The sequence below is a fragment of the Carcharhinus amblyrhynchos genome, chromosome 25, assembly GCF_965287045.1.
Source record: "Carcharhinus amblyrhynchos chromosome 25, sCarAmb.v2.hapA, whole genome shotgun sequence".
Taxonomy (NCBI): domain Eukaryota; kingdom Metazoa; phylum Chordata; class Chondrichthyes; order Carcharhiniformes; family Carcharhinidae; genus Carcharhinus; species Carcharhinus amblyrhynchos.
The window spans coordinates 19,462,807-19,490,101 of NC_137348.1; the positions used below are offsets into that span (position 1 = coordinate 19,462,807).

At 38.2% G+C, this 27,295-nt stretch overlaps 1 protein-coding gene across 16 annotated transcripts in view; it reads right to left on the reverse strand.

Annotated features, from left to right (window-relative positions):
• Nucleotides 1-27,295, reverse strand: part of gapvd1 (GTPase activating protein and VPS9 domains 1) — a 116,088-nt gene that overhangs the window by 20,387 nt on the left and 68,406 nt on the right. For 11 of the 16 annotated variants that reach the window (XM_080211916.1, XM_080211904.1, XM_080211909.1 and 8 more), the window contains 10 exons: nt 25,726-25,855; nt 24,582-24,707; nt 20,971-21,144; nt 15,791-15,931; nt 14,632-14,766; nt 14,327-14,467; nt 13,691-13,765; nt 8,236-8,594; nt 7,202-7,289; nt 6,327-6,407 (listed from right to left, as the gene is read on the reverse strand). In XM_080211916.1, the coding sequence (XP_080068042.1) occupies nt 6,327-6,407; nt 7,202-7,289; nt 8,236-8,594; nt 13,691-13,765; nt 14,327-14,467; nt 14,632-14,766; nt 15,791-15,931; nt 20,971-21,144; nt 24,582-24,707; nt 25,726-25,855 (1,450 nt within the window). The remainder of the gene's footprint in view (nt 1-6,326; nt 6,408-7,201; nt 7,290-8,235; nt 8,595-13,690; nt 13,766-14,326; nt 14,468-14,631; nt 14,767-15,790; nt 15,932-20,970; nt 21,145-24,581; nt 24,708-25,725; nt 25,856-27,295) is intronic. The other 5 variants (XM_080211918.1, XM_080211915.1, XM_080211920.1 and 2 more) reach the window with 3 other exon arrangements.

A 27,295-nucleotide genomic window follows, 5' to 3' on the forward strand; every position in this document is an offset into this window, starting at 1 on the left:
TTACACTGGTTGGTAGGTTAGTAACAAGGAATCAGGGACTCCAACATAAGAGGACACATTAAATTAAGTGTTTTCATACAGCCATAACGTGAAACTAAAGCAAATACATGATTCAAAAGACATCTGGGCAAGAATTGAGCAAGCTGAAATATAACTAATAGAAACAATGGACAGAGATGTGTGATTAGTCAGCCATTCCAATTGAAGGGCTCTATTGGCACAATGGACTGACTGGTAACTTGCATTGTAAATTCAACTATTCTCTGAATTTAGTCTTAATTAGTTAGCTAGCTAAACCTTAGGCATATGCCAAAAGAGGAAAACCGTGCCTCCTGAAATTGGTTGCTACACCAAGAAACCAAAAAACCCATGATTAATTAGCAAGTTTAACCCTTGGCTATGGTTTTGAAAATTCTCCCAGTTGGTAATTCAGGTTTTAAAAAACAGAAGGCTCTTGCTCCAGACTGAAGTTACAAATTGTCATAGTTTTCGTTACAACCAAGTCCATTAGTAACAAGATTTTAACTGAAAGCTAACAAACATTTGCTTTTACAACACTAAATGCCAGTCCTAACATGGGCATACTGAATTGTGAAATATAAAGCAGGTATAATATGCTCCAATGGGTCACTGCAACTGGGATACTATTTCAAAAGTTAGTAGTCAAGAGTAGAAGAGGAAAAGTGCCACTTCCCATGCAATGAAAATTGGTTTGAGGGGAAAGAAAATGAACGCCATTTCCAAACTTAAGTGTAATCCAATAACCCCAATTGAAAATACAGATTTAAACAACACTCGACTCATCTCTGAAAGTGCCTGAAGGAAACCAATACAACTGTATTTCAGGAACCTGCTGGGGCATATCACTATACAGGAACATTAATAGCAAATTGAAAACCTCGCAATAGTGCTCTGCCTGTGACCTAATCACTTCCATAAAATTTGAAATTTCAACTCTGGAGTTTCATTTTTAGTTACAAAAACAGAAACTGTTGGAAATACTCAGGTTAGCCAGCAACTGTGGAGAGAAAAACAGGGTTAATGGTTTAAGCCACAGACCTGAGAAATAACTCTTACACTCTACAGATGATGCTTGGCCTGCTAAGCAATTCTAGCATTTTCCATTTCATTTCAGATTTCCAGCATCTGCAGTATTTTATTTTTTCCTTTTGCCATTCATTTTCTTGTCATCCTCTTTAAAAGTGGGCAAGGCACCTCATTCAAAATTTGGTATTTTTTTGGAACACTTGATAACTTGAAATGAAGATAACATCTTAATTGAAATATCTTTTGCCACAGCTCAGTTGGTCCGATTTTTTTATTTGATTGGCAAAGGTTTCAAACTGAAGTAGTGTTCAACACCAGGGTTCCTATTCCTCAGTTCTCCATACCAATTTATAGGCAGATGACAACTGGTGACCTAGGCCACAGATTATAGTTTTCAAAGAGACAGATTCTTAAAAAAGACCAGTTATTGACAATGAATGGACCTACAATAAATAAAATTAATCAATGCAACCCCCAAGACGTTGTACAAATTCCAGAATCCATTAACTGAAAGTGGAATTTGGCCATTTCAATCACAATAAGGTAAGTTTTGCCAACAATCCACTTTGCTGATACTGGTCTTAAAATTGGTCAGCAGAGGGTGCAAGAGACAGCACTGATTTTTATTGCTATTTTTCTTCCTTCAAACCACGATACATGGTTTTAACTATTATGTGGCTAACTTTATCTAGAACTTGACATTTTTTAAATTTATGCTGCAGTGGCAATCATTTAGAATAGGAATTATAAGTGAAATGTTTCTAGTTAACAGTATTCAGCAGTTCATACATATTACATATATAGGATTACAGCTCAGAAAAAGGCCTTTCAGCCCAACCAGGCCATACCAACATTTCATTATATAAATCTATCAGCAATTTAGTTTAAAGAGCAAACTACTGCAGATGCTGGAAGTCGAAAATAAACAGTTTAATAGCAATTTAATTTTTTCAATTTAATCCCAGGTTCAATTCATATCAAAATTTAGCTTGATTTACCATTTAGATGGCACTTTGACACAGTGGTTAGCACTGCTGCCTCACAGCACCAGGGACCTGGGTTTACTTCCAGCCTTGGGTTGCTGTCTGTGTGGAGCTTACATATTCTCCCCGTGTCTGCATGGGTTTCCTCCCACAGTGCAAAAATGGGCGGGTTAGGTTGGTTGGCCATGCTAAATTGTCCCTTAGTGTCAGAGGGATTAGCATGATAATTAGTAGGGTTACAATGCTAGGACTGGGGTAGGATTGTTGTCAGTGCAGGCTCAATGAGCTGAATGGCCTCCTCCTGCATTGTAGGGATTCTATGATTAAGAAGCACCAGTTTTATTACTTGCACCAAGTCTGGTTCCCCTTTATGCTCGACCACAGATCACCAAGAGGAAGTTTCTTACTGTATTTCAGTTCAAACAGAGCACGCAACTACTAACCAGTCTGTGAGGCAGCCCAAATGTATGGGATCATGGGTAGCTTGGAATGCAGATACCAAGGACTTTTTTTGGAACTCTATTAACCTCGATGATATGGCTTTGTATCAATCCAAATTCACTGCCCCCTTGTTTGCAATGGACCTGCTCTGGGATATTCTCCATAACAAAAACAGAGCAAACAAAGCAGGAAGTAAACAACTCAAAAACCGAGCAGCTGATAAGATGAACACTTTTGGGGGGAAAAAAATAAGCCAAAATTATGGTTAAATGTAGTATTTTCTGTTCTCAAATGCCTGAAGTGTTTTGGAATGACTTATTCCTCTTCGAGTGAATAAACAAAATCAAAAATTGCTTCCTAAATTACTCACTGTATTCACTTCTGTTAACAAAAACATTTTAAAGTTTATTTATTAGTCACAAGTAAGGCTTACATTAACACTGAAATGAAGTTACTGTGAAATTCCCCTTGTTGCCACACTCCGGTGCCTTTTCAGGTCAATGCACCGAACCAACACATCTTTCAGACTGTGGGAGGAAACCACAGCATCCAAGGAAACCCACACAGACACAGGGAGATCGTGGAAACTCCACACAGACAGTGACCCAAGCCGGAATGGAACCTGGGTCCCTGGCGCTGTGAGGCAGCAATGCTAACCACTGTACCACCATGCCACCCGCTTCCTTTTCTTTTCAGTGTTTCAGATCACTCATTACAAATGCAATGTGTAATCTGAGCATCTACGTGCCACTCTGGGCTAGTAGCAGAATTGTTTACTGCCACCACATGTAACCTCAGTCCAATACATTCTTCAGTTGGCTATCAAGCCAGGCAACTGGGTCAATGAGTATGCCAGGAGTAGCATTAGGTGTATTTGAAAATGAGATGCCAATTTGGTGAAGTCACATACATACTAAACAATGGAAGCAGCATGCTATAGACAGCGTCAAGTGCTCTGACGACAGATCAGACCAAAATAGGCTCCTAACATCCCTGTCCTGATGAGGGGAAATCATTGGAATTTTCTGTCCTGGCGGATTGTGAATGTCAATCACTGAACACATTTAGGCTCAGATAGACAGATCTTTGGTCTCTCAGAATAAAGGGAAGTGTGGAAATGAGCAGGGAAATAGAGTTGAAGCCCAAGACTGAATGGCACAACAGGCTTGATGGGCTAAATGGTCTGCTCCTGCTTCTATCTCTTGTTTCCAGTGATGCTGGAGCCCAGATCTTGAAAAGAGACAAGACTGAAGCAGTTCCTATCAGCTTCAGTCAAGAAAGTGTCAAGCGCATTATCCTTCTCAGCCTCTTCCTGAGTTCCCCATCAGAGAGAACAGACTTCTACTTATTTGGTTCCTTCCACATGATATCAAAGAACGGCTGAAAGCACTGGATACAGCTACAGCTCAGGGCCTTGACATTATCATAGCTACAGTACTAAAAACCTGTAATCCATAACCCACCCTGCACCTCAGCCAAGCAATTCCAGTACAGTTGTAGCACTGGCAATCTACCCAGAAAAGTGGAAACTTACTTGTGTATGTTCAGCTGAAAAAAAGGAAAATTACTGTCTCTTCAGCCTACTCAAGTAAGAATTGTCAAAAGTGCCATCAAACAGCATTTACTTACTCAATTTGGGCTTTACCAGGACCACGCAGCTCCAGAGCTCATTAAGGTTTAGGCCAAACACGGACAAGAGTGCTGAATTCCAGCAACGAGGTGAGAATGATTGCATGTGATATTAAGGCAACACATGTGGTTTCAAGGAGCTCTAACAGAACTGGTAGGAAGATAGTTACAAGGCCAACTATGCAAGCCCAGGACATGCACTGAGAAATTCCTCAGAGGATTGCCATAGGCTCAACCATCTTTGGCTGCTTCACCAATGACCTTCATTATCGCAAGGTCAGAAATGGAGATGTTTGCTAGCAATTTCACAATGTTCAGCACCATTTTCAATTTCTCAGTTATAAAACAAGGTTTGTACAACACTCAAGCCTGGGCTGATAAGTTGAATAAAATTTGCACATGATTCAAGTGCCAGGCAATGACCATTTCCAATAAAACAAGTCAACCTCTCTGTGACATTTAACATTATCATCAACGAATCCCCTAGCAGCTGGTCCATTAAGAGGAAATTTAATTGGATCCACCACATAAACACTGTGGGTGTAACAAGTCAAACCTGAGTGATTCACCTCCTGACTCCCAAAAACCTTTCCACGAGCTGCAAGGCACAAGTCAGTATTGTGATGGAGTGCTCTCCGTTTGCCTGGATGGAAGCAGCTTCAACAACATTTGGACACCATCCACAACAAAGCTGCTTACTTAATTTGTGTCACATCCACCACCTTAAATTTTCATTGCCTCCACCAGCTGCACACTGTATGCATTTTTCCAATGCTTCTTTAAAAACACCTCCCTTATTCACAACCTAATGGCTACTTTTACAATACAAGCAAGTTAACAGTCTAGGGGTGTTCCTCTACTCAACTGATAACGTAGCAAAGATCACTGCAGAATGACTAATGCAAAAACGCTGGTCATTTTTTCCACCCCTCCTTCCCTAGCTCACAGATAGTGGCAAATGACAGCATTCCCTGCAACAGCTAGTCGAGATGAATGCAAATCAGGGACTGGACATGATGTGCTTGGTCTGTAAGTTTTAGTATTAATAAATGTGATCAATTTGCCTAGTGAATCATCAGGGAATCCTGCCACTACTTTGTCCAACTGTCACAGATTTGCAAGCCATTTATCCAAACACCAATTATCTGTATCGACTAGTTAATTGGCTAGATATTCCAGCATAATTATTCAATTCTCCTGTGCATCAATGCTATCATTTAACACAAAGGAATTAGTAAATGATCAGTATCCAAAGTATCCACTTGTCCAAACACAAGTGCTTCTCCAATCATTTGGATCATTGTATTGTAAACGCAACTATCAGGTAGAAACTTCCACGTAAAGATCTATCTTTCATAGCATTAAAATCTGCTGCTACTAAATGGATCGTTAGACATGCAATTTTTCTTGCCATTGGGGATTCAACTTCCCCGGATTGCAGATTTAATGAGTCTGATTCTTCCTTCAGACTCTACCCCTTCCTTGGTCTTGATTGTTTTAATTTCTCAGCCGCCTTCAAGATTTCCTTCTTTTTGGTACAACGAAAAATAACTTGTTATTCTTCATTTAATTATAGCTTTAAACTTTCAACAAACCAAATACATCAAAATTAATTTTGCTTTAACAAACAAGACCGGAGATTTGTTCATAACAAAGGAATATGCAAAGCAATTATTTGATTATTGCACCCAATGAATCCTCACCTAAAAGGAAATGAAGTGCTAATTATTGCAGCAGGAACTGGGGAAAAGTTAGGAACAGGGCGAAGGGAGATCGAGACAGAAGAAAAGCAGAGCAGCAGAAAGGCAGGCTACCAAAGCACTCAAAAATCACTGACAGAGCAGAGACACAGGCTGGACATCTACACTTTTCTTGCAATTGGATCCTTGGTATTAAAACTATATACTGGGCAATGAGCAACTGGACAGTTGTGATCAATGTGGTGGTCCTACAATAATTAACCTTCCAGACTGGAGGTGTATGTTAGCACCAGATTTAGCGATTACTGTGCAAAGTCAGGCACTTTTGAATCACAGATACAGATTATATGTTTGTGCTACATGGTTAGTGTAATTTCCATGCATGTGAAGTAAATACTTCTTTAAAAAAGCAACTAAAAAGCTCTGATGTGTAGTTTTTTTTTAAAGATATTCCTGTTTCATGCGGGTGTTATTTGTCTTTGTAGACCTCATTCACCATTCGTTATGTAAGGTAGGATCAGCCAACCTTGCATGGCCTGAAACCTTTCCTGTGCACCATCTTCTTTGTCTTTTTCTTGTTTATCTTTCTTCCTGAAGGAAATAGGAGCTAAAGAGAAAATATACCGTATTACAAAAACAAAATAACTTCATCGCATGCAGGATGAAGAAAATCATGGCTTTAACCAAAACCTTGTGGTGAAGTGTAATTGACAGCAATGAAGGTTTTAGTGTTAGATAACATTATTTACACTATTATACTAGTTAAGCTGATATTCAGCATAAATGTTCAGTTGCATTTCTACCTGATAATTAACTGGATATACACGTCAGTACAGTTATTTTAGTAAACACTACCTCATTCAAAATTGCAATGTTTTTTTCTAAACTGAAAATTTTAAGTTGTGGATGACAAAGATTTTTAACTAATGCTAAGGATAACTTGTTTTTGGAAGTAAGCAAAACTGCAGAACATACTAAGTGTGAATTCTTTGTACCTGGACCCTAACAACTGAGAAGGGGCTGCTAAAACAATGGTATTAGGGGCATTACTGACTTTAGGTCGGAATAAGCCAAGTTACCGATACGAAAATCCAGTCAGTTGCACCCAAAATTCTTGGGAAAATCCCAGGCTGTTGATTTATAATGTGCCAAAGTAGTTGACAAGCAGTAAAACAAGGAATGCAAACAAGCAGCCTTTTCATTTTTACAGGTGAGAGTGAAACAAATCAAAATGCACTGAGCTGCCACAGGCAAATGCACAAGAAAGTGATATAGATATAGTTAAGCTAGAAAAAAGATTCTATGTTTCAAGATGCTGATAAATTCTGAAGTAAAAGAACTCTGGACCAGTTATTTATCTCATGTGCTGTGTCAAAAAATGAGAATAATCCCAAGACTGACCTTTAGGAATAGCAGACACAAATCGTTTCTTCCACCAGGATCTGCTACGATCTGACTTCTCATCATCGCTGTCCTTCCTATCCTCCCCCTGCACAAAAGGGATGCAAAAAGGTATTTGGGGGAAAATGGATTGAGGGATGTGAGAAACAAAGCAACACAAGGGATTTTTTGAAATTTGGAACCAGCCAAGACGAATCACAATTTGGTCAACTTATCTGTTTGTGAATGCAAATGTGTGGACTTACCACCACAGTTTTACATAATACGTACATAATTCTAGTTACATTTTTATAGTGCAGATTAGTAAAGCTTTAGTTGACTTAATTTTCCACTATACTGCAGTTAATTCCTGAGTGTCAAGTTGTTTCTTTCCAAGGGTAAATGATTGCATCCAAATTTGAAGTCTTTGAAGTGGTTTTATTCCATATACCCATGTTCGCCAGCCAACGTCATTTTATGAGCACCCATCAGTGTTTATTGTATTACTTGAGTTTCCAATCAAAATTATGTTGTACAATGTAGAGTGCCTCAAATCCTGCTGTCCAAAAACTGGAGCTCTCCGAAATCCAGACATTTTTCTAATACTCCATGCATCCATTTTGAAAGTAAAATTTAAAATAACTTACCTAAACAATTTGGCTAGGTGCATCACATTGGTGCAGTGTAGTTCCAAACTTGTTTACCAGCTTTGCTGCTTTTATATCCCATACTCCAAGCAATTCTTGACCTCACCCAACCCAGTTCAGCCCAAACTGCCCATGGTCCAAACAGCCTGATCCAAAATCTGGCAATATCTGAAATCCAACAGTCTAGGCCCTGAGGTTGTCGGATTAAAGATATTGTCCCCATATTAGTAACATAAGGTGACTGAAAGAGTGTTGCATTTGTATACTGCTTCCTCATGCAATGAATTTCTTTGGTATCTTATAAAGAAGAAATATTCAACATATGACATAATTAAATGACAAGTCTCAGTTGGAAAAATATTTGTTTGAAGTATCAAGGAATACTTAAACAGTGAGATTACACCTTACTAGGGAATCTTTGCTTGGCGATGAAGTTGGTCCAGGGGGTCCAGCTGGCGCTGCTCCAGCTGCAAATATTTCCTCATTCGCCATCCGTCTGATGCCTGGTGCATTCCATCCAGGATCACTCATTGGTCGTCGAGATGACGAAACGATATCAGAGCTTCTGCTGCGCACTAGTCTTTCTGGAAAGGAATGTCTCTGTTTGAGCAGCTCAGCTTCAGTTTGGCAACATATGTGAGACCCAAAAGCTGGTAATCGGGCATCAGTGCCTCCTATTGCACCTTCCAGTATTGGAGGATCTGGTGGTGGGTGTGATGGTCTTGCATAGTGTACTTTCGGTCTGACGATTGACGGTATGTTTGAAGCTGTGAATTTTGGAAAAACAAAACAAAACATGAATCACAGCTTACAGGTTGATCCATGTAAACTAGGTTTGTCCAAACATCCAGATAAAATGTCCGTTACGCATGAAATCAGAATGTACAAATAATGACATTCCTTGCTGAGGAATAGAGGGAAAACATTTCAGTATTCTAAATCTCATGTCAGAAACATACAATTTACTGAACATACAAATTTGTTAGGCAAATGTGGTCCACAGAATCATGGATGGATAGACAAAGTAGGTGACCATTCAACTCGATTCTTTGAAAGAGCTATCCAACTAGTCTTACTCCCCTGCTCTTTCCCCAGAGTTTCATACATATTTCCAAGTATTTATCAAATTCTCCAAGTAACTATTCAATCTACCACCACCCTCACTATAGTTATTTTGCAGATTAGTATAATTTGCTGCTTAAAGGTTTCCACATCACTGGTTCATTTTTGTCAACGGTTGCACTGTGGTTAGCACTGCTGCCTCACAGCACCAAGGACTCGTGTTCGATTCCTGGCTTGGGTCATTGTGCGTGTGGAGTTTTTATGTTCTCAGTGGGTTTCCTCTGGGTGCTCCAGTTTCCTCCCACAGTCTCCCAATACTGGTTAGGTGCATTGGCCATTCTAAATTCTCTGTGTACCTGAAAAAGTACCAGAATGTGCGACAGGGGATTTTCACAGTAACTTCACTGCAGCGTTAATGTAAGCCTATTTGTGACACGAATAAACAAACTTTTAAAAAGCTTTAAACCCTAAAAAAAAACACTTATGCTTGTGGGTTTCCTTCTGCCACTGGAAAGAGTTTTTCCCTTAGCTGCCCTTCATAATTGTGAACACTTTTCATCAAATCTCCTGTTAAGCTTCTTTGCCTGAAGGGAAACACTACCAATTTTTCTTGCCTCTGTGTAACTTGCACCTTCCATCCTTAGTACCATTCTAGTCGACCTCTGTTATACCCTTTCTAAGGCCTTGACATCCTGAAGTGTCATTTTCATAATGATTTTGGATCACTTCCTTTCTTTTATATATTGCCTCTATTTATAAATGAAGGATCTTATATGCCTTCTCAACTTGTCCTGCCAGCTTCAAAAATATAGGTGTACACACCCTCAGCTCTTTCTGTACCTATACACCTCAAGAATTATACCACTGGGTTTATTTCTTGCTTATTCATTCATTGGATGTAGGCATTGCTGGCAAGGCTAGCATTTATTGCACATCTCGAACTGTGCCTCAAGAAAGTAGCGGTGAGCCTTGAATACAATGAATGAGTGGTTTGAAGTTAAGAGTTAACCACATTGCTTTTGGGTCAGGAGTCACATGTAGGTCAGACAAGGTAGGGACAGCAGATTTTCTTTCTTGAAAAGACATTAGTGAATCAGATGGGTTTTTAAACAATCCAATCAAGTCAATGTGACCATTACTTAGACCAGTTTTTATTGCAGATTTATTTAATTCACTCAATTTACATTCCCTGCCTGCTGTGGTAAGATTTGAACTCGTGCCTCCAGATTATTAATGCAGGATTACTAGGCTGGTGGCATTACCACTTTTATATTTATATTCCCATACTTGATTCTTCTTATCAAAATTTGTTACTTCACATTTCTCTGCGGTAAATTTTATCTGTCATATTCAGACTGTCCTTTTACCAGTTTATGTCCCTCTGAGGTCTGTTACCATCTCCCTCTGCATCTCTGAGCTCCATGTCATCTGTAAACTCCAAAATTATGCCCTTTATATCCAATTCCAAGTCATTCATATATATCAAAATGAGCAGTGATTCAAGTACTGAGTCCAGGAATATGGCACTATGCACTTTGCTCTGTTCTGGGAAAAAAACCTTTCACCACTGCTCTCTACTTATAAATGACCTAGGTGAGGGTGTAGAAGGATGGGTTAGTAAATTTGCGGACGACACTAAAGTCAGAGGAGTTGTCGACAGTGAGGATGGACGTTACAGTTTGCAGAGGGACACAGGTAAGCTGCAGAGCTGGGCTGAGAGGTGGCAAATGGAGTTTAATGTGGAAAAGTGTGAGGTGATTCACTTTGGAAAGAGTAACAGGATTACAGAATATAGGGCTAATGGAAGGACTCTTGGTAGTGTTGACGAGCAGAGAGATCTCAGTGTACACGTGCATAGATTCCTGAAAGTTGGCACCCAGGTTGATAAGGCTGTTAAGAAGGCGTACACAGTGTGTTAGCTTTTATTGGAAGAGGGATTGCATTTTGGAGCCGAGAGATCATGTTGCAACTGTACAAAACTCTGGTGCGGCCACACTTGGAGTATTGCGTACAGTTCTGGTCACCGCATTATAAGAAAGATGAGGAAGCACTGGAAAGGGTGCAGAGGAGGTTTACCAGGATGTTGCCTGGTACGGTGGGAAGGTCTTATGAGGAAAGGCTGAGGGACTTGAAGTTGTTTTCGTTAGAGAGGAGGTTAAGAGGTGACTTAATTGAGGCATACAAGATGATCAGGGGATTAGATAGGGTGGACAGTGAGAGCCTTTTTCCTCAGATGGTGATGGCTAACACGAGGGGACATAGCTTTAAATTGAGGGGTGATAATTATAGGATGGATGTCAGAGGTAGGTTCTTTACTCAGAGGGTAGTAAGGGCGTGGAATGCCCTGCCTGCAGCAGTTGTGGACTCGCCAACTTTAAAGGGTGTTCAAATGGTCAGTGGATAGGCACATGGATAACAGTGGAATAGTTTAGGTTAGAGGGTCATTAGATTGTTGCGCCAACCAGTGGAACCATCGAAGGCCGAAGGGCCTATACTGCGCTGTAATGTTCTATGTTATACTTTGTCCTTCAGCAAAATAAATTTCCATGAAGCTACAGAATATCAACCCTCCTATAATTAACCCTCTCTAATATTTCCATTTAACTTAATTCAGTTTACTCAATTTTGCCCAGACAAATCACATCCATTACAAGTGGAATTCAGTACTTCTACTTTTGATGAGAACGCTGAAGCCAAATCTATGCTTTAATTATCTAAAGTCATGCTTGGTAGCTCATTTGAAAGGAAGTGTTATCAAAAGGAAAGGTTATAAAATGTCTACAGTACACTACTTCATAGTGAAATATCTAGAAGCAAACAATTATTTGGTTGAGGTCTTCATCAATGTACCAATCTGTATAACCCATTAAACAAGTACTGCCAATTTATATAAATCTTTTAATTATTATCTGAATAAATCATGTTTATAACATACTTTAATGATTTGCAAGCAGGATCTTAAATAAATATATTTCAACGGTTGTTGGTATGAAAGGGTGGGAGGAATTTTCGGAGACTTAGAAGTCAAGAAACCAGCAGATTTGGATGGATTGAGAAGGAGAAAATGTTGTTTCATATGGATGAATGCACAGGAAGATTTGGAAAGGAATATAGGGGCAGGAAAAAAACAAATCACTAATTAGAGCTGTGTGGATTACCAAAGGCAACTCAATCCCCTTTTCAAATTATTAGATTTTGATGAATTGTAGATTTCTGTACTTGTTATTGCTGTCTTGTACACTATTGGAGCTATTTTACTAACAAGAGCGTGTCTTGGTTCCAGGAAATGTTATTTGCAATTCTGGTTGCCATGCTACACTGTAGTAAGAAAATTCTAACTTTGAAGGAGGTATGGCAAATTATGACTAATTTGCCTGCGTTTAGGCACTTCAGCCACAAGGCAAAATAGGTGAGCATTCAAATCAGAGATCTTATTAATGTATTCAGATCCGCTGCATCAAATGGTTCAAACTGAATTATAACGATGAGTTTATGTCAGCCACAACTCTATAAAGGTAACACAAGTGGTGAACAAAACTGATCACAATTAATTATTTTAAAAACAGGGCAGTCAACGCATGAAACAGACTGTTCAAGGAAGTAACTTGAGCAGATTATATTGGTAAATTGGGAACACAATGGCATCTTGGTGTTGCCACTGGACTAGTAAACCAAAGGTTCTGGGGTTCTGGGTTCAAATCCCACTGTGGCGGATGGTAAAATTTGAATTCGAGGGTAGTATGGTGGCACAATGGTTAACACTGCTGTCTTACAACGTGAGGGACCCATGTTCGATTCCGGTCTTGAGTGACCATGTGGAATTTGCATATTCTCCCCATGTCTGTGTGGATTTTCTCAGATGTTCCAGTTTCCGCCCAGTGTCCTAAGATGTACAGGTTAGGTATATTGGCTATGCTAAATTGTCTTAGTCTCCCAAGATGTTTAGGTTAGGCTAAATAAGTCAAGCCCAAGATGAGGGGCAATGCCTTCCCTTGTCAGGTAACTTGTATCTCTCTCTTTTGGGAACCATGAATTAGATTCAACTTGAATTTGGTTTTTGGAGCAAGCCAAGGAGATGGATTTAGGTGTGCATTGGCTTTGTAATTTTAAGAATGGAATAAAAATTAAAATCAGTTTGAAAATTCAATCAGTGCTTCTTTACTCCACATTCAATCAAGCAAAGAAAGGCCTGCCTTTGGGAAAGGCGCAAGAGATTCTAAAGGAGAAAAAAAACTTGAAACAGAAGCTGTATGTAATGAATTACAACTTTTCGCAAAGCATTTTCTATCTTTTCATTTTTAACGGATATGCTGGTTATCCCTTGAAATTTCAAGGAGTTGGTGGAAGAGAAGAAAATTTTTAAAAACATACATTATAGAGGGAGGTGATGGAGCAATGACATTTTCACTGGATTGGTAATCCAGAGATCCTGGGTAATGCTCTGGAAATCTGGGTTTGAATCCCACCAAGACAGACAGTGAACTTTGAATTCAATAAAAATCTGGAATTAAACATTTTATGATCATGAAACCATTGTCGATTGTCATTAAAACCCATCTGGTTCGTTAACATCCTTTAATCTTACCTGGTCGGGCCTAAATGTGAATCCGGGTCCTCTGAAATGGTCACTCAGTTCAAGGGCAATCAGAGATGCACAATAAATGCTGGCCCAGAATTTAAAAAACCTTGTAATTTATAGGTAGTTACACCAAGTTGTAGCTAAGTTCTTTTCCAATGAAAATAAATTACTTGCAGTAAATCTGTAACTTTACAAGGTGCACTGTACATAATTTTAACCTACCATCGGAAGACAGTGGGTCAAACATTGCTAGCAACGCATCTGTCTGGGAAAGTGGAGAGGTCATCTGATGTGCACCTGAAAATCCACAATGAAATGATGTACTATTATTATTACTACTACAAGTTAGATTACCTATCAAATTTATACAGCCGCTCAAATTACACATTCTAAAGCATAATGAATGCTTTGATAAATTACAGACTACATTGCAGATCAGGCCACTGATTCCATCTACAAACAGTCAACTAAGAACCACACATTCTGGTTTGGGAATTGTGAGGTGTATGTATTTGCACTTGCAGTGTGATGTAGCAGGAGTATCCACACATTTCAAAATGCCCATAACTGAAGCTTGCACATCTGAAAAGTAAGTTCTGGTGCTTAGGATCAGTAAATTAACTTAACTTGAGGTGACACAAACCTTGCAACCTAACTGAACAGATTTTACCCAAAGCAGACAGGAGATTCAACAACGAATACATTTGAAGGTGTTTAACTGTTCACAATCTGAATATATGAGCAACTGTTAGCTATGTAAAATGTCCTTTTTAAACTCCTCTCCACCCATTCCCCATGAAGTCAGATTTCTATTATTTCAATATTTTTACAATAGCTTTATATTTAAAACATATTTACCCTGTACAATTTCCTCCACATCGGGGCTTGTAACAGAATCCTTCCCTCCAAAATCAGAGCTGCATTCTGACCGTATATCCTCCACCTTGTTGGGTATATCCTCTGAAGTTACACTGATGCCTGTTAAATAGTGTAAAAAGCCTAAAAGGCATTAATTCTGGAATGTAAGTATTGTGATTGGACTTCATGAAGAAAATGTTACTCTAAACATTGCCACACTTTTTAGGAGGGACCGTTTTAAACTTTTGCATAACATTTACTTGCATATCGAGAACAATCAATCACAATGTTCCATTATCCTGTACCTGATACAACACTGAGTCCAGGTGTACTGGGCCGAGAGCTCACTTCCCTCACGTCAGTATCGTCAGATGTGCTCCCCAATCCTGAACAACTTTCCAGCTCCTGCAATCGCTCCTCCTGCTTCAAATCTGTGGCTTCTGAAAAGCAAGACACAATATTTTTATTGCAACTATGATACCATTTATCAGAAAATTATTCCAATAGTCTACAGGTCAGGTGATTCAAAAGGAGACAGTATCATTTTCATAAGGTCCCCCACCCAGTGAAAAAATGTAGAACTTATTCGAGGAGACAAGTCGATGTAGAAACTTGTGACCTTGGATTTAATAATAATCTGATCAGGATTCCTTTATATTTGCTTCTGTTAACCGCTAATAGATTCCATAACATCAATACCTATAAGCAAAAGGTTAAGGCATGCGACTTAGCTGCAAATAACAGGCTCCAAATGCTGTAATGTAAATGGTGTCCACAACATTATCCATGATTCCAATGTTTCTCTTCAGTTTAGCCAAATAGAATCTTGTTTAGAACAAGATACTTATTTTCATAATTGTAAATCAAACTACAGTTTTGAATTTTACATTGTTGTGTTCCTTAAGTTCACTGTTTTACATTTTAACCTACACACACCTGGATATAGGAGTCACAAACATGTGGTTTGCCACCTTTTAGACATGAGCATCTGTAGTTGTCATTATGCCAGATCTGTCTCTCTCCCAATGCAGTGTACTGAAGCCAATTTAATTTAGATTAGGTAAAGGCATACAGCCATCTTATAATATGCTAATAACTAAATCAATGCAAAATTTTAATTGGAATAAATTGCTTTCACATTTTCACAGCAACATACACAGTGCATTGTTACTTCAAACAGTCTTCAACATAGAAACAGCAACCAGAGAAACGTAAATCAATTCAAATCCACAATACAAAAAAACTTGGCAATTACAATTCTCAACCAGCACACACAAACATAGGATGGATAGTAGAATACATAAATAGAGCTAAATAATCAGAGGTTCAAATCCAAAATCTCACAGCAAATTAGGATACTGTATCTGGAGTGCATTAATAGCCAGAGGAATGATTGCAATGATTTCTTTGTCTAATAATGGGAGGCTCGAAAAATATTGGGAAAAAAAATTTTATTATACTCACCCGAGTCACTTGGCAGAACTTCCACACTCCAAGCCTCACTCGTTGTCTCAGAGATTGTTGACCCTGTGCAGGGATCAAGTAATACTGAAGTCGAGCCTGGTAAACCAAGCAAACTACCCAGCATGTTTTCTGCTGCTGCACCTACAACACAAGGTATTATTTACTTAACCAGCATAATAATCAACAATATCTATCTTATTTAAATATCAGATATTGTGTTGAGGGTGTGTTGAACAACCTTTGAGAACATGAAAAGCTTATAGAAGTGGTTTACTGTTTTTCTCTTCATAGTCATTTTATGATTTCTGTGGTCCTCTGAAAATTGCAGTATTGAAATCCCTACAAAGTATTCCCCCCCCATTTGTCACTTTTATGTATTTCACAAGTCAATAGCATCAGCCATGTGAATTCGGAAATCTGCAGTGCTATTTTGTTCTCTTCTGTACACGTTATATTTTTAATTCACTTGGATCATCTGACATCAGCAGTGTAACTTGGATTAAGCACTGTACATACAAACAACTGCTGTATCATACCCAATATATTACAGTGAAGATAGAAGGGATGTTTCACAATCATTTACAACAGTAGTTCACTGAACGGGTGGAGGGTTGGGACTTTTCATCCACCACTGAGGTTGAACAATTCTAGAAAACCCCACCAAGTTCTAAAAACAAAATTATGAACGAAGATAGAAATATTTTAAACCGAAGGTGTGCAGGTTAGGTTGATTTGGCATGCTAAAGTAACCCCTGACATCCAAAGACATGTAGATTAGGTGGATGTGCAGGGTTATGGGGATATGGCAGGGAGGTGGGCCTGGAGAAGATACTCTTTCAGCGAGTCACTACAGACTTGATGGACTGAATTGCCTCTTTTTGCACTGTAGGGATTTTATGACTTTCTTGCTGCAGGAGGAGAGATTAAATAAGCTAGGTCTGTATTCCCTAAAATTTAGAAGGATAAGATGATCTAATTGCAACATGTAAAATTCTTATGGGGCTTGACAGGATAGATGCTTGGAGGATGTTTCCTGTGGCTGCAAAGTCTGGAATAAGGGGTTAGAGTTGCAGAATAAGGGGGTAGCTGTTTAGGAGCAACAGGAAAAATTTCTTCATTTGGGGCTGTGAATTTTTGAAATTCTCTCCTCAGGAGATCTGTGGATGCTCAGCTGTTGAATAAATTCAAGCCTAAGATTGATAGATATTTAGTCATTACAATAATTCAAATGAAGGACGGTGTAGCTGAGGTAGGTTGAAGATGGGCTTTCATTTCCTTAAATGGCTGTAAATGCCTTATTCTTTCTATTACTTATGCTCTTTTATTCATTTTATTTCTGCAAATTTAAAAAAATCTGTATTTTCTGCATTCAAAGTTCAAGACATTTATTTCACAATCTGACAACTATTATGTTTATAGGATCCTCTGGAAATCAAATGCTTTCACATTTCTAGCATTCAGTTTTCAAAGGATGGCATATTTTCGATCCCATGATCCCAGATATCAATTTGGTGAATCTTTGTTGAACTTCCTCAAAGGCAAGTATGTTCTTCCTTAGATAAGGAGACTAAAACCTTTCACAGTACTACAGATGTGGTCTCATCAACACTACACAATTGCAGTGTACAACTTGTATAGTCCAATCCCTTTGTAATGAAGGCTGATACACCATTTTATTTCCCCAATTGATTGCTATACCTGTATGTTGACTTTGTGATTACTCTGCAAAGACACTTCAGTCCCTCTGAATACATTTCCCAGTCTTTCAACATTTTAAAAATACTATTTTTCCTACCCGAGTAGGTGGCTTCAAGCTTCTTCACATTATATTCAATCTGTCACATTGTTCATTCACTTAACCTGTGTAAATCCTTTTGCAACTTGTTTCATCCTCACAGCTTGTTTCCCCTCTTAACTGCATCTTCAGCAAACCTGGTTACATTAGGCAAAGTCCCTTCATCTAAATCACTGGTGCAGTTTTATCAATGAAATACTAATACTTTTGGTACAGGCTTATTACAAGCTACAAATATAAAATTGCCCTGCTTATTACTATGCTGTTCTCTGCCAGTTCTACAATATTCAATCCATGCTAATAGATTATGCCCAATCCCAAGAGCCGTTATTCTGTCTAATAACCTCATGCAGCACCTTACTAAAATTTTGAAAATCAAGTACATCACATCCACTGGTTGTCCCTATCCACTCAATGACATCCTCAAAATTTTCTTAATAGATGTATCAAACATGATTCCGTTCCATAAATCAAGGGCAACTCTCCCCAGTTGCATGATTTTAAGACGTTCTAGCACATTTCCTCAAACATAGAAGAGAGATGAGATTGCCTGGCCTGGTTGTAGCATGACCCAATTCCACAGAGAACGCTAGTTGGTTTGGCCTCACCATTTAAATTCTGAGTTACCTAAGACTATTCATCGGTTCTAACGCTGTTTTGGATACACAATATTTCAGTGTGCTCAGTCTGAACCAGTGCAAATTCCATCTTCGTATCATGGCTCTGAATTGCAGCAGCTGCCAGATTTTTTTGCAACACTATTTACTCATACATTTTCAATAAAAGATCTGCTTTCAGCATCTTGAGCATTATTTTCAGGTCACCAGGAGCATTCCCAATTTAAAGCTTACTGAAGACAAATACAGGTATATGATTAAATGAGAGGCACAACAAGATCTGAAACAATTAGAATTTATGCCTCATTATCATGGTAATCTTATCACTGGGATAATGAGGTATTAATGGAGATTTAATGTGCATCTCATAATGCTATCCCTTAGAGAAACACATAAGGAAATTGCTGCAAATTCAGTTAATGATATAAGCATCCCAAAACACAATCTAAAAGCATGAAAAATGCTAGATGCAAATGAGGAAGAACCAAGGTCAATCACACTGCAGGGATTTGGCAAATGACAGTTGTATTTTAATATGACGTTTTTAAAAAGTTACATTGAAAACTTTTCGTTATTGTTCACGAATAAAATTGTACCAGCAGTAATATCGAGTTTTACGATTTAGAATGCATTAGTTTTCCTCCATTTGGAAGTACTACAGTGGCACAGCTGCACAGCATGTCAATGTTTCAATACCGTATGCCACAAGTGGGAAGCTGTGCTGATGCCTGTTATTCCCTATGTAGGGAGTGAGCGGGTTGCAAGTAGGCAGGCACTTAGGAGAAAAATAAATCTAAGGCAGTTGATGCATCACCCCCCCAGGCTACTTCCTGCAATCTGCTTGGGGAATTGGTCAAATGGAGTGGAGGGAATTGAATTTGGGTCATGTGGTACAGGGAAATTCAAACGTTAAGAACTTGTGTGCATACACACATCACACAGCTAACATGCGATATAGACAATTAAATGCTTAAATTTAAAATACGTAGGGAAATGTAGCCACCAATTTGCACATAGTAAACTCCCATAAGCAGCAATGAGATAATAGCCAGTTAATCTGATCAATGATATGAGGACGACAAAACAGAACTCCCATCTTTTCCACAGATATTGTCACAGATCCTTTAGGTCCTCCTGAGGGGGCAGATGAGATAACACTCTCATTTGACAGATGGCACCACTACAGTAACACTACCTTAGTAGTGATGTGACAAAATTGAGTAGCTTGCTGGGCCATTTTAGAGGGCATTTAGGAATCAACTACATTGTTCTGGTTCTAGAATCACATGTGGACCAGACCAGGCAAGGACAGCAGATATCCTTCCCTAAAGGACATCAGTAAACCAGATGGATTATTTTAATGTAGTTGACCTTGGTTTCATGGTTACCATTACTGAGACTAGGCCTTCAATTAAAGATATTCTAAATTTGCTGAGTCATGAATTTGGAACTCCCTCACTAACAGCACTATGGGCATACCTACACCACATGAACTGAAGTGATTCAAGGTGGCGGCTCACCACTCTTAAGGGCAATTAGGGATAGGGAATAAAAGCAATCCCCCAAACCCACAGAAGAATAAATAATAAATAATCTTAGTACAGTCCTAATGTATCACTTCAGATTTTGTGCTCACTTTTTTACTCGAGACAAGACTGCTACTGTTGAACCAAGGCCGACACTAAACAAAGAACTAAATCACAGTATAGGAAAATCTCTTCTTCGGCATGCTCTGGGAATGAGAGGTGTAACTGAATCAGATACGCAAGTTAACGGGGTTATAAAGGTAAGCCCCGCGACTTCATTCAATTGGAAAGCTCCAGAATGATCATGTGGGTGTTGAGATCTCAAAACAAGTGCCTGAGTGCAAGAATCAAATGAGCAATGCCATGGGGAATAGTGCCACACAGCAGTGGGAAGTCGATACCAGAGTGAGGACAGGTCACCAAGTGAGTTTGACATCTCCAATCAAAAAAACAGACCTGATCCAAGAACGCCAACCAACAGAGAATTCTGGTGGATGGATTACACAAATTCTACTGAAAACATAAACAGATAATAAGCATAGATAACATTTATATTTATAATAAATTAAAACTTGGATTACACACTCCTTCCAATTCTGATTCTTGCAATAATGCTAGAATACACCAAATTCAACTTACTAAAAAATAGTATCTGGTGATCATATTCAACAACTACTCAAGTTTTAAATAATTTTATCCTGGGTTTCCCAGAGCCGACTGAACTTTGAATTACAAATTGGGCACAGTACCACTGACTACCAGATTTATTGTGGCACAGAGCAGCTCTATTATAGGATACATTATTTAACAAAAACAAATTCATCAAACATGTAACTGGTAAAAAGTGATAACTCGATATTTTGCAATAACTTAAAAATCAGAATGGAACAAAGCAAAAGTATCTTTCCAAGGCCACCCTGTTGATTATAATTGCTTACATTATAAGCACATTTTTTGGCACACAGCACAACTGTTTGTTAATCACTTGATATTTATCATGCACTAGACTGGAAAATTTACCACGCCTCTTTACTAAGACTACAGAGTTAATTAATGTAATTCAGCGTGCTGTTTTTATACAACAAATTGAAAACACATCAATTACCACGGTAAAATGTTTTGTCTACAAGGCTACATATTAACATACCTTAGCGATGTCATTATGACCAATTAGGTCACACATTAGAATCCCATTTAAAAACATTTGAAATATAGATTCACTATCAACTGTTAATTAATTACCTGCAATATCTTGTAGTCGGTCTTCATCAATGTTTGGATCAAAATCGCTTCCTAAGACATCAGTGCTCCAGGTCTCACTCACAGTTTCGGAAATATCCCTGTCATCTGTCAGCCCCATCATGTCTCGGATTTCAAATTTACGTAGCTTGTCGTCTAGATTGTCTTGTGTTGTGGCTAAAGTGGGACCAAAGTGGCATGAATACTCCTTATCCACATAAAGTTCAGTTAAAAAGAAAATAATGATTCCTCAGGTTAAAAATGTGTATACAACATTAAAAAACGTGACTGCAGCGTTCTCAGAGCATTTCACCAAGTGCAGGAACAGGATACTAAGATGAATTTGGATTAGAGGTAAGTTTACAAAGACATTGAGAATATTGTTGTGTGCTATAATAATACTTACGTCAAAAAATGAAATCATCAAACCATTTTTAAAATGTCACTTACACAAAAATAGCACCCATGCAACTCAAAATAAGGCTTTCAGGCCCACACACTGCAACAAGTGCCAACTTGTTTGTCATCTGCAAAATGCACTTTTTCCTCCAACCCTAACTTCTTCTGATATATTGCTCCTAAACTATGCAGCACTGATTTCAGAATACTATCATTAAGTGTATGTCACCTGTGGGTGTCAATTTTAATTATGAAAATAATTTTCCCTAAAGACAAAAATAAAATTTAAGCAGCAAATATCTGTCCACAGAGAATACTGCAACTCAAATTAAAAGGTAGAAATTATCAAAACTTTTTTTGCATTCTACATAAATCTGTTACTTCAACCTGAGTTTTCTTCTTGTAGTTGCAATATTTTATTTTCCTAGACTCATTTTTAAATATTCCAAGACAATTATTTTCTGGTGAATCTAAGTTTAAGACAGACTAGGATTTTCCATTGTTGAACACTGGTAGTTATCAAGATGCTTTAATAACAGCATCAGCAGAATTATAATGCTTTGCCTTGAGGCTAGAGGAAGGCGGCAGGGGTTAACAATTGTAATAGGTGCACCAGTTCCCAAAAACTGCATGCACCAGCCCGAGGAGTATTTCTACTTTAAAAAAAATACACAAAATTAAGTTCCAATTTTTCACACAAAAGTACTGGGCACAGTTGTAGGTGGTCACATTTGATCAGTCTCGCAATCACTTAGAGCATGAAAAGAAAACCTTTAATCTTGATGTCATATAGACAGCTCATTATGGTTAGTTTAATAAATACTTGGAAAGCAAAAGACCGTACAAGGGAGTAGATTTGAATTCCAAGTCAGACTTTGTGGTTAATGCCTACTATTGCCACTTGACTGCTGAAAAAGGGCAATGCAGCAATAACAGAAAAAACAGCTCCAATCCAATTTACTAAGCTGCAGGTAGGAAACATCCTACTCGGTTACAATTATCTTTTGCAGACATATACAAACCATTTATTAAAAGAATATGATATCTTACAATGTGCCAAAGTAATGAATGACCATGCCTAATTGAATATTTTCACTTTACATCCAGGCTCAAAAGCCATATTCAATGCAGAGCTCATCCACGTTATCTTTCCCACAGTCAAAGATCCAAACAAGCCTGCCCTATCTCTACACTCAGGACTGAACTACAGCGTAATTTATTCTTACTTTGTGATCTTTAGGTTCATGGAATTATGTTTACCTCAACACATATGTTGATAAATTCTCAATGTCAAAGCTGCATGTTCCACCCATATCATCAATTACAACTAAATGAGACTTAAAACAAGCCTGAAGCACAACTTAGTGAACCATGCACTAATATGTCAAGAAGTTGATATGAACAAACTCTACGATTATCTTCAGCAGAAAACATGCTGGGTTCTGTGAGCTTCACACGACAAACACTTGACTGAATAGCAATGAAGAACAATGGTTGCATTTCACTATAGATGCTAAGACACTGTGAAACTAAGAATCTAAGCATCTCACCTCCAGAAGTCAAGGGCAGAAAATGTAAATAACCTCAATTATAGGTTGCTGCGTGCGCGCGCTTGCAATACGTGTTCAGTGTATTGGTTTAAATGGCATGGAAAAAGCAAACATTTAGAAGATCACTCTACACAAGCCCCCTAGATCTTGACAGCCAAAATGGACAAATAAAGTGCACTCATCCTGGTTCCCATTTGCCCAGCTTTTCCTACCATGAGGGATCATGTCAAACCAAAAGAGAAGCTGCAACTCCAAGTGTATTTTTTTCTCTACGAGGTGCAAGATCTTTGACAACATTAAACAACCTTCATATCAAAATAAACACTTCAGTGGAGCACAATCACCCCACAGACCTCTGCAGTCTTTAGGTCCTTTCACCAAGATAAGGGCATCAGCACAACAGCTAGAAGATGGCAATTCGCAGAAGCAGTGAAGTTTAGTGCACTCTCATCCAACACAAACACACCAAAACCATCACAATCACTGAGGCCGTAACACAACCACAGCCAACAATACATAACAAATAAGACTGTGTCTCAACTAACACCACACCATGGGTCAAACTGACTGTTAGAAGGATAGTCCTTCCAACTGCATATAACAGGAATTACAATTCCACTCTGCAAATGTTCAAAATCCATTCAAATAACCCTAATGCTGCTGTAAAACACACTGTTGCTCCTAGCACTTTACCATGTCCAAGCAATAACAGTAATGAAAATTAGATGGAAATAACACATGACATGATATGCTAACAATGTATAAGAGGTGACCAGCTGGTGGAGCTTCTTCCACTAAACAGTCTTGCTGACCACTGTTGCCTAAAAGCAAGATTTAAAAGTGGAAATAAAATGACATTCAGCCTTCTACTTGTAATTGGCAAGCAGAAAAGAATTTATCCTCATCGACCAGAGATGGCTGAGGAGGAAATAAGACATTCAATTTTCAAGCATTTTCTCACCACTGAAGAAGCAACCCATCAAACCAAATGTGGCAGGGCAGTTCAAGGAATTAGACCACCTAAATCTAGACTCCTCAGCCTAGGGCTCCTTCTCTTTTCCACCACATACATACAATCTGCTAAGATACTAAGCTACAGAGCATCAGATCTCCCACGGTATTCCCCACTTCATCACCATCTTTAATAGTTCCAACCACAATCACCAGAATTTCTTTCCAATGTCACTGAACAATTTTTTTACACAACAGGCTGCTCACCACCCAAGTAGCAGTGACAAATTCTAGCTTAACTGAACAAGAAATTCAGCTTACCTCCACAAATATACTCATTTAAAAGTACAAGAGGGAAATGTTATACTCTAGACAGTGAGGCAGTGAAGGACAGAACTGGAGCCTTGTCTTTATCTATTTCTAAACTTATTTGCAGACACACACATTATACACGTGGACCTTTAAGCCAACAACAGTTTGTCAACTCCGATATCAATTCCCAGTTAATGCCTACCACCTGATTAAACACCAAATTAATATAGAATAAAAGGAAGATTTTCACAACTGCATGTATTCTATTCGTATATATATTTTGTGAGGTACATGGTGAATCTGAATGAAGTTAATCCACTCAGTAGCTTGGCTCAATGTCCTTAGAATCCTGCTTTGCTCACTCAATCTTCAAACTGCATTATCACCATTCTGTTTACTTACCTTGTTCATGCTCCAACAGCTGTAGCGCTTCAACACCATTACTTCCAGACGGTCCTGCTCCGAGTTCAGAGACTGACTCTCCTTCCAAATCCAGTGAGGAAACAGAATTTGAGCGGTTTGAAGGCCCTATTTGAAGTAAAAGGGTCAGTTAATTTACTTCCAATAGTAAACGTAATTAAAAGAGACAAGAAAATATGAAAGGGCTGATTTCACGCCCTAATACCCCATGGAACACAGTCTGCCAATGATACCTGCAGTTTTTTTTTCTGAAAACCTTGTCTCACCATTCAGCAAGTAGAGTAATTCAACTAACAGCACTCACAGCTTTAATAAGCAAAGTGAATGATGGTTATGACAAGCAACTTATTCACCCACACAACATAAGCAGGGTTAAATACTAACTGGAGTTTTTAACAAGTTAGCTTCCAAAATGTCATCAATTGATCAACACACCGCATCCTTGAGCGCTCTAATGAACAGGTTAGATATTTCTTTAAGCTAGTGTTATATTTATTTTGGATAATGTGGTGGCTTTAGCTGCAAAGGATTGATACCGACATTAAAACTCAAAGATTCAAAGTATATTTTTGCCACCAAATGCTCACAATAAATAGTTAATATGGTTTTCAATTCAACATTTTATGGTGCAAGTTAAGGCATTCTTATTGTCTCCAATTTGTGCCTCCAATGGTGTTAATACTGGTGTACAAGAAGCATCACTCAATCCCATTTGAAAATCATTCAGACACGAAACTATCAAGGCTCAGAACTTTACCTACAGCCATACACAAAATGCACACAAAGATAGAAAAGATAGATTTAGAGGGGTTACCAAAAGCTTGATCAAAGAGATGATTTTTTTTAAAGTGTGAAAACAGTGGAATGGGGAAAGGGCTAAGGAGGAAATTTGTGAACCTATAAAATCAGTGATAAAAAGCTGCGCGACTAATGGTGAAGCAGAGAGGTTACAGAAAAGAGGCCTATTCAGAATAACAAATATATTGGTGGATGGCAAGAACGTGAGAATGGAGGGGGTTGTGGTGACATGTTGGAGTGAAACCATGGAGGATTTAAAGACGAGGACAAGGATTTTAAAAATGAAGCAAAAGGAAACCAGTGGGATCTGGGGGAATTGAAGTCTCACCTTCTGATATTCCCTCCAGATTATCGCTGCAGAGGGAAAAACGCAGAGTTTTATCTGGTTTGCCATGCAATTTTCCATCCTCTACAGGCACTTCTCCCTGCCCACTCTCAGCAAGCTGCATGTTCAACACCTGATCAAAATAAATACATTACTCAAGAAACATGCATATCATCTGTGATTTGGTTATTTATATTGCTAATACAGTCTACTTTTGTTACTATTATTAGATAATGTAAATATTTTAAACACAATTTCCTCTGATTTAAGTCACTGATAATTTAACTGTTTGCAAGCATAATACATTCAAATCACAATACTACCAATTAATTTAGTTAAATTGCACTGATCACATTTAAATCAAATCCATTGTCGGGTGCAATTGTATTCGGTTGGGATTGCCAACTGATGAGAGAACACAGTTATACTGCTGTTTAAGCTAATCTTTCTCCGCACCTTAGCTACATTTTGCACCTTCTCCTTTCCTTCTCACTTATGTACTCTATGAACAGCATGTTTTGTCTGTATAGCGTGCAAGAAACAACACTTTTCACGGTATGCTAATACAGGTGACAATAAGAAATCAAATTAAAATTCACTGGCAGAAGCCCAGTGTAAACTGAAAACCAACTGAAGAAACAAATAATTTGACTAAACTGAACAATAAACCTGGGTCAAATCAAATTAATTACTGTTGCAAATGAGCTTTTGTTTTGTTGTTACCCATGTAAAACAAATCATTTTATTTTTAAAAGCAGAAAGTGAAGAGTAATATTTTACATAACAGCAGCAATTCACAACACAAAACTTAAGTAGCTGGGAGAAGTTTTCAGCCCAAACTCTTTTTTAAAAAACTTCTGTGCATCTTTTTGGTCTTCACAGCAGTTGAGCAAATTCCACAGCATTTAAAAGACAATGTAATAAAATGGCCACTAGGTGGTGCAAATAACTTCTTGCCTCTCCAAAAGTTACTGGAACTGTTTGCAATTTTTTCTACATAAATTGATGCAAACATGCCAATGTGGGTTGTTTTTGGGTAGATAAAACTCAAGAAACATGCATGAGTTCAACAGTGAAACACAGAAGTGAAACACAATGTAGAACTACTATGATAGTATTTGAGGGGATGAGGACACAGCACTACAGTTGTAGGCAAAATGCATTATATAATTAACTGTGGTAACGGAAAGCCACTATACTCTGGATCTCACGGGAATACGCAAAACACATTAAATATTAAACGCTACAACAAATTAAACATACAGAATGAATTTTAAAAACTTAAATTTTTTTCATTCAGTCACATTCTTGCAGGCGTAACCTTTCCATCACCCCACAACAACTCTACCAAACAAAAAGGATTGTGTCTCAAGTTGAGGGATAATGGGGACAGAATATAGCAATATACATCTGCAATTTTAGAGTTAACCTGATGCAATTCTGCTCTTTGGTCACAAATATATCATTTGTTTTACGAAGTGTTGTCAGAAAGCAATTGGGTTATGACTATTTTTTATTTTTAAAAAATTTTACATTCTTACACCCTTGCAGTTCATGAATATCAGTCAAAATA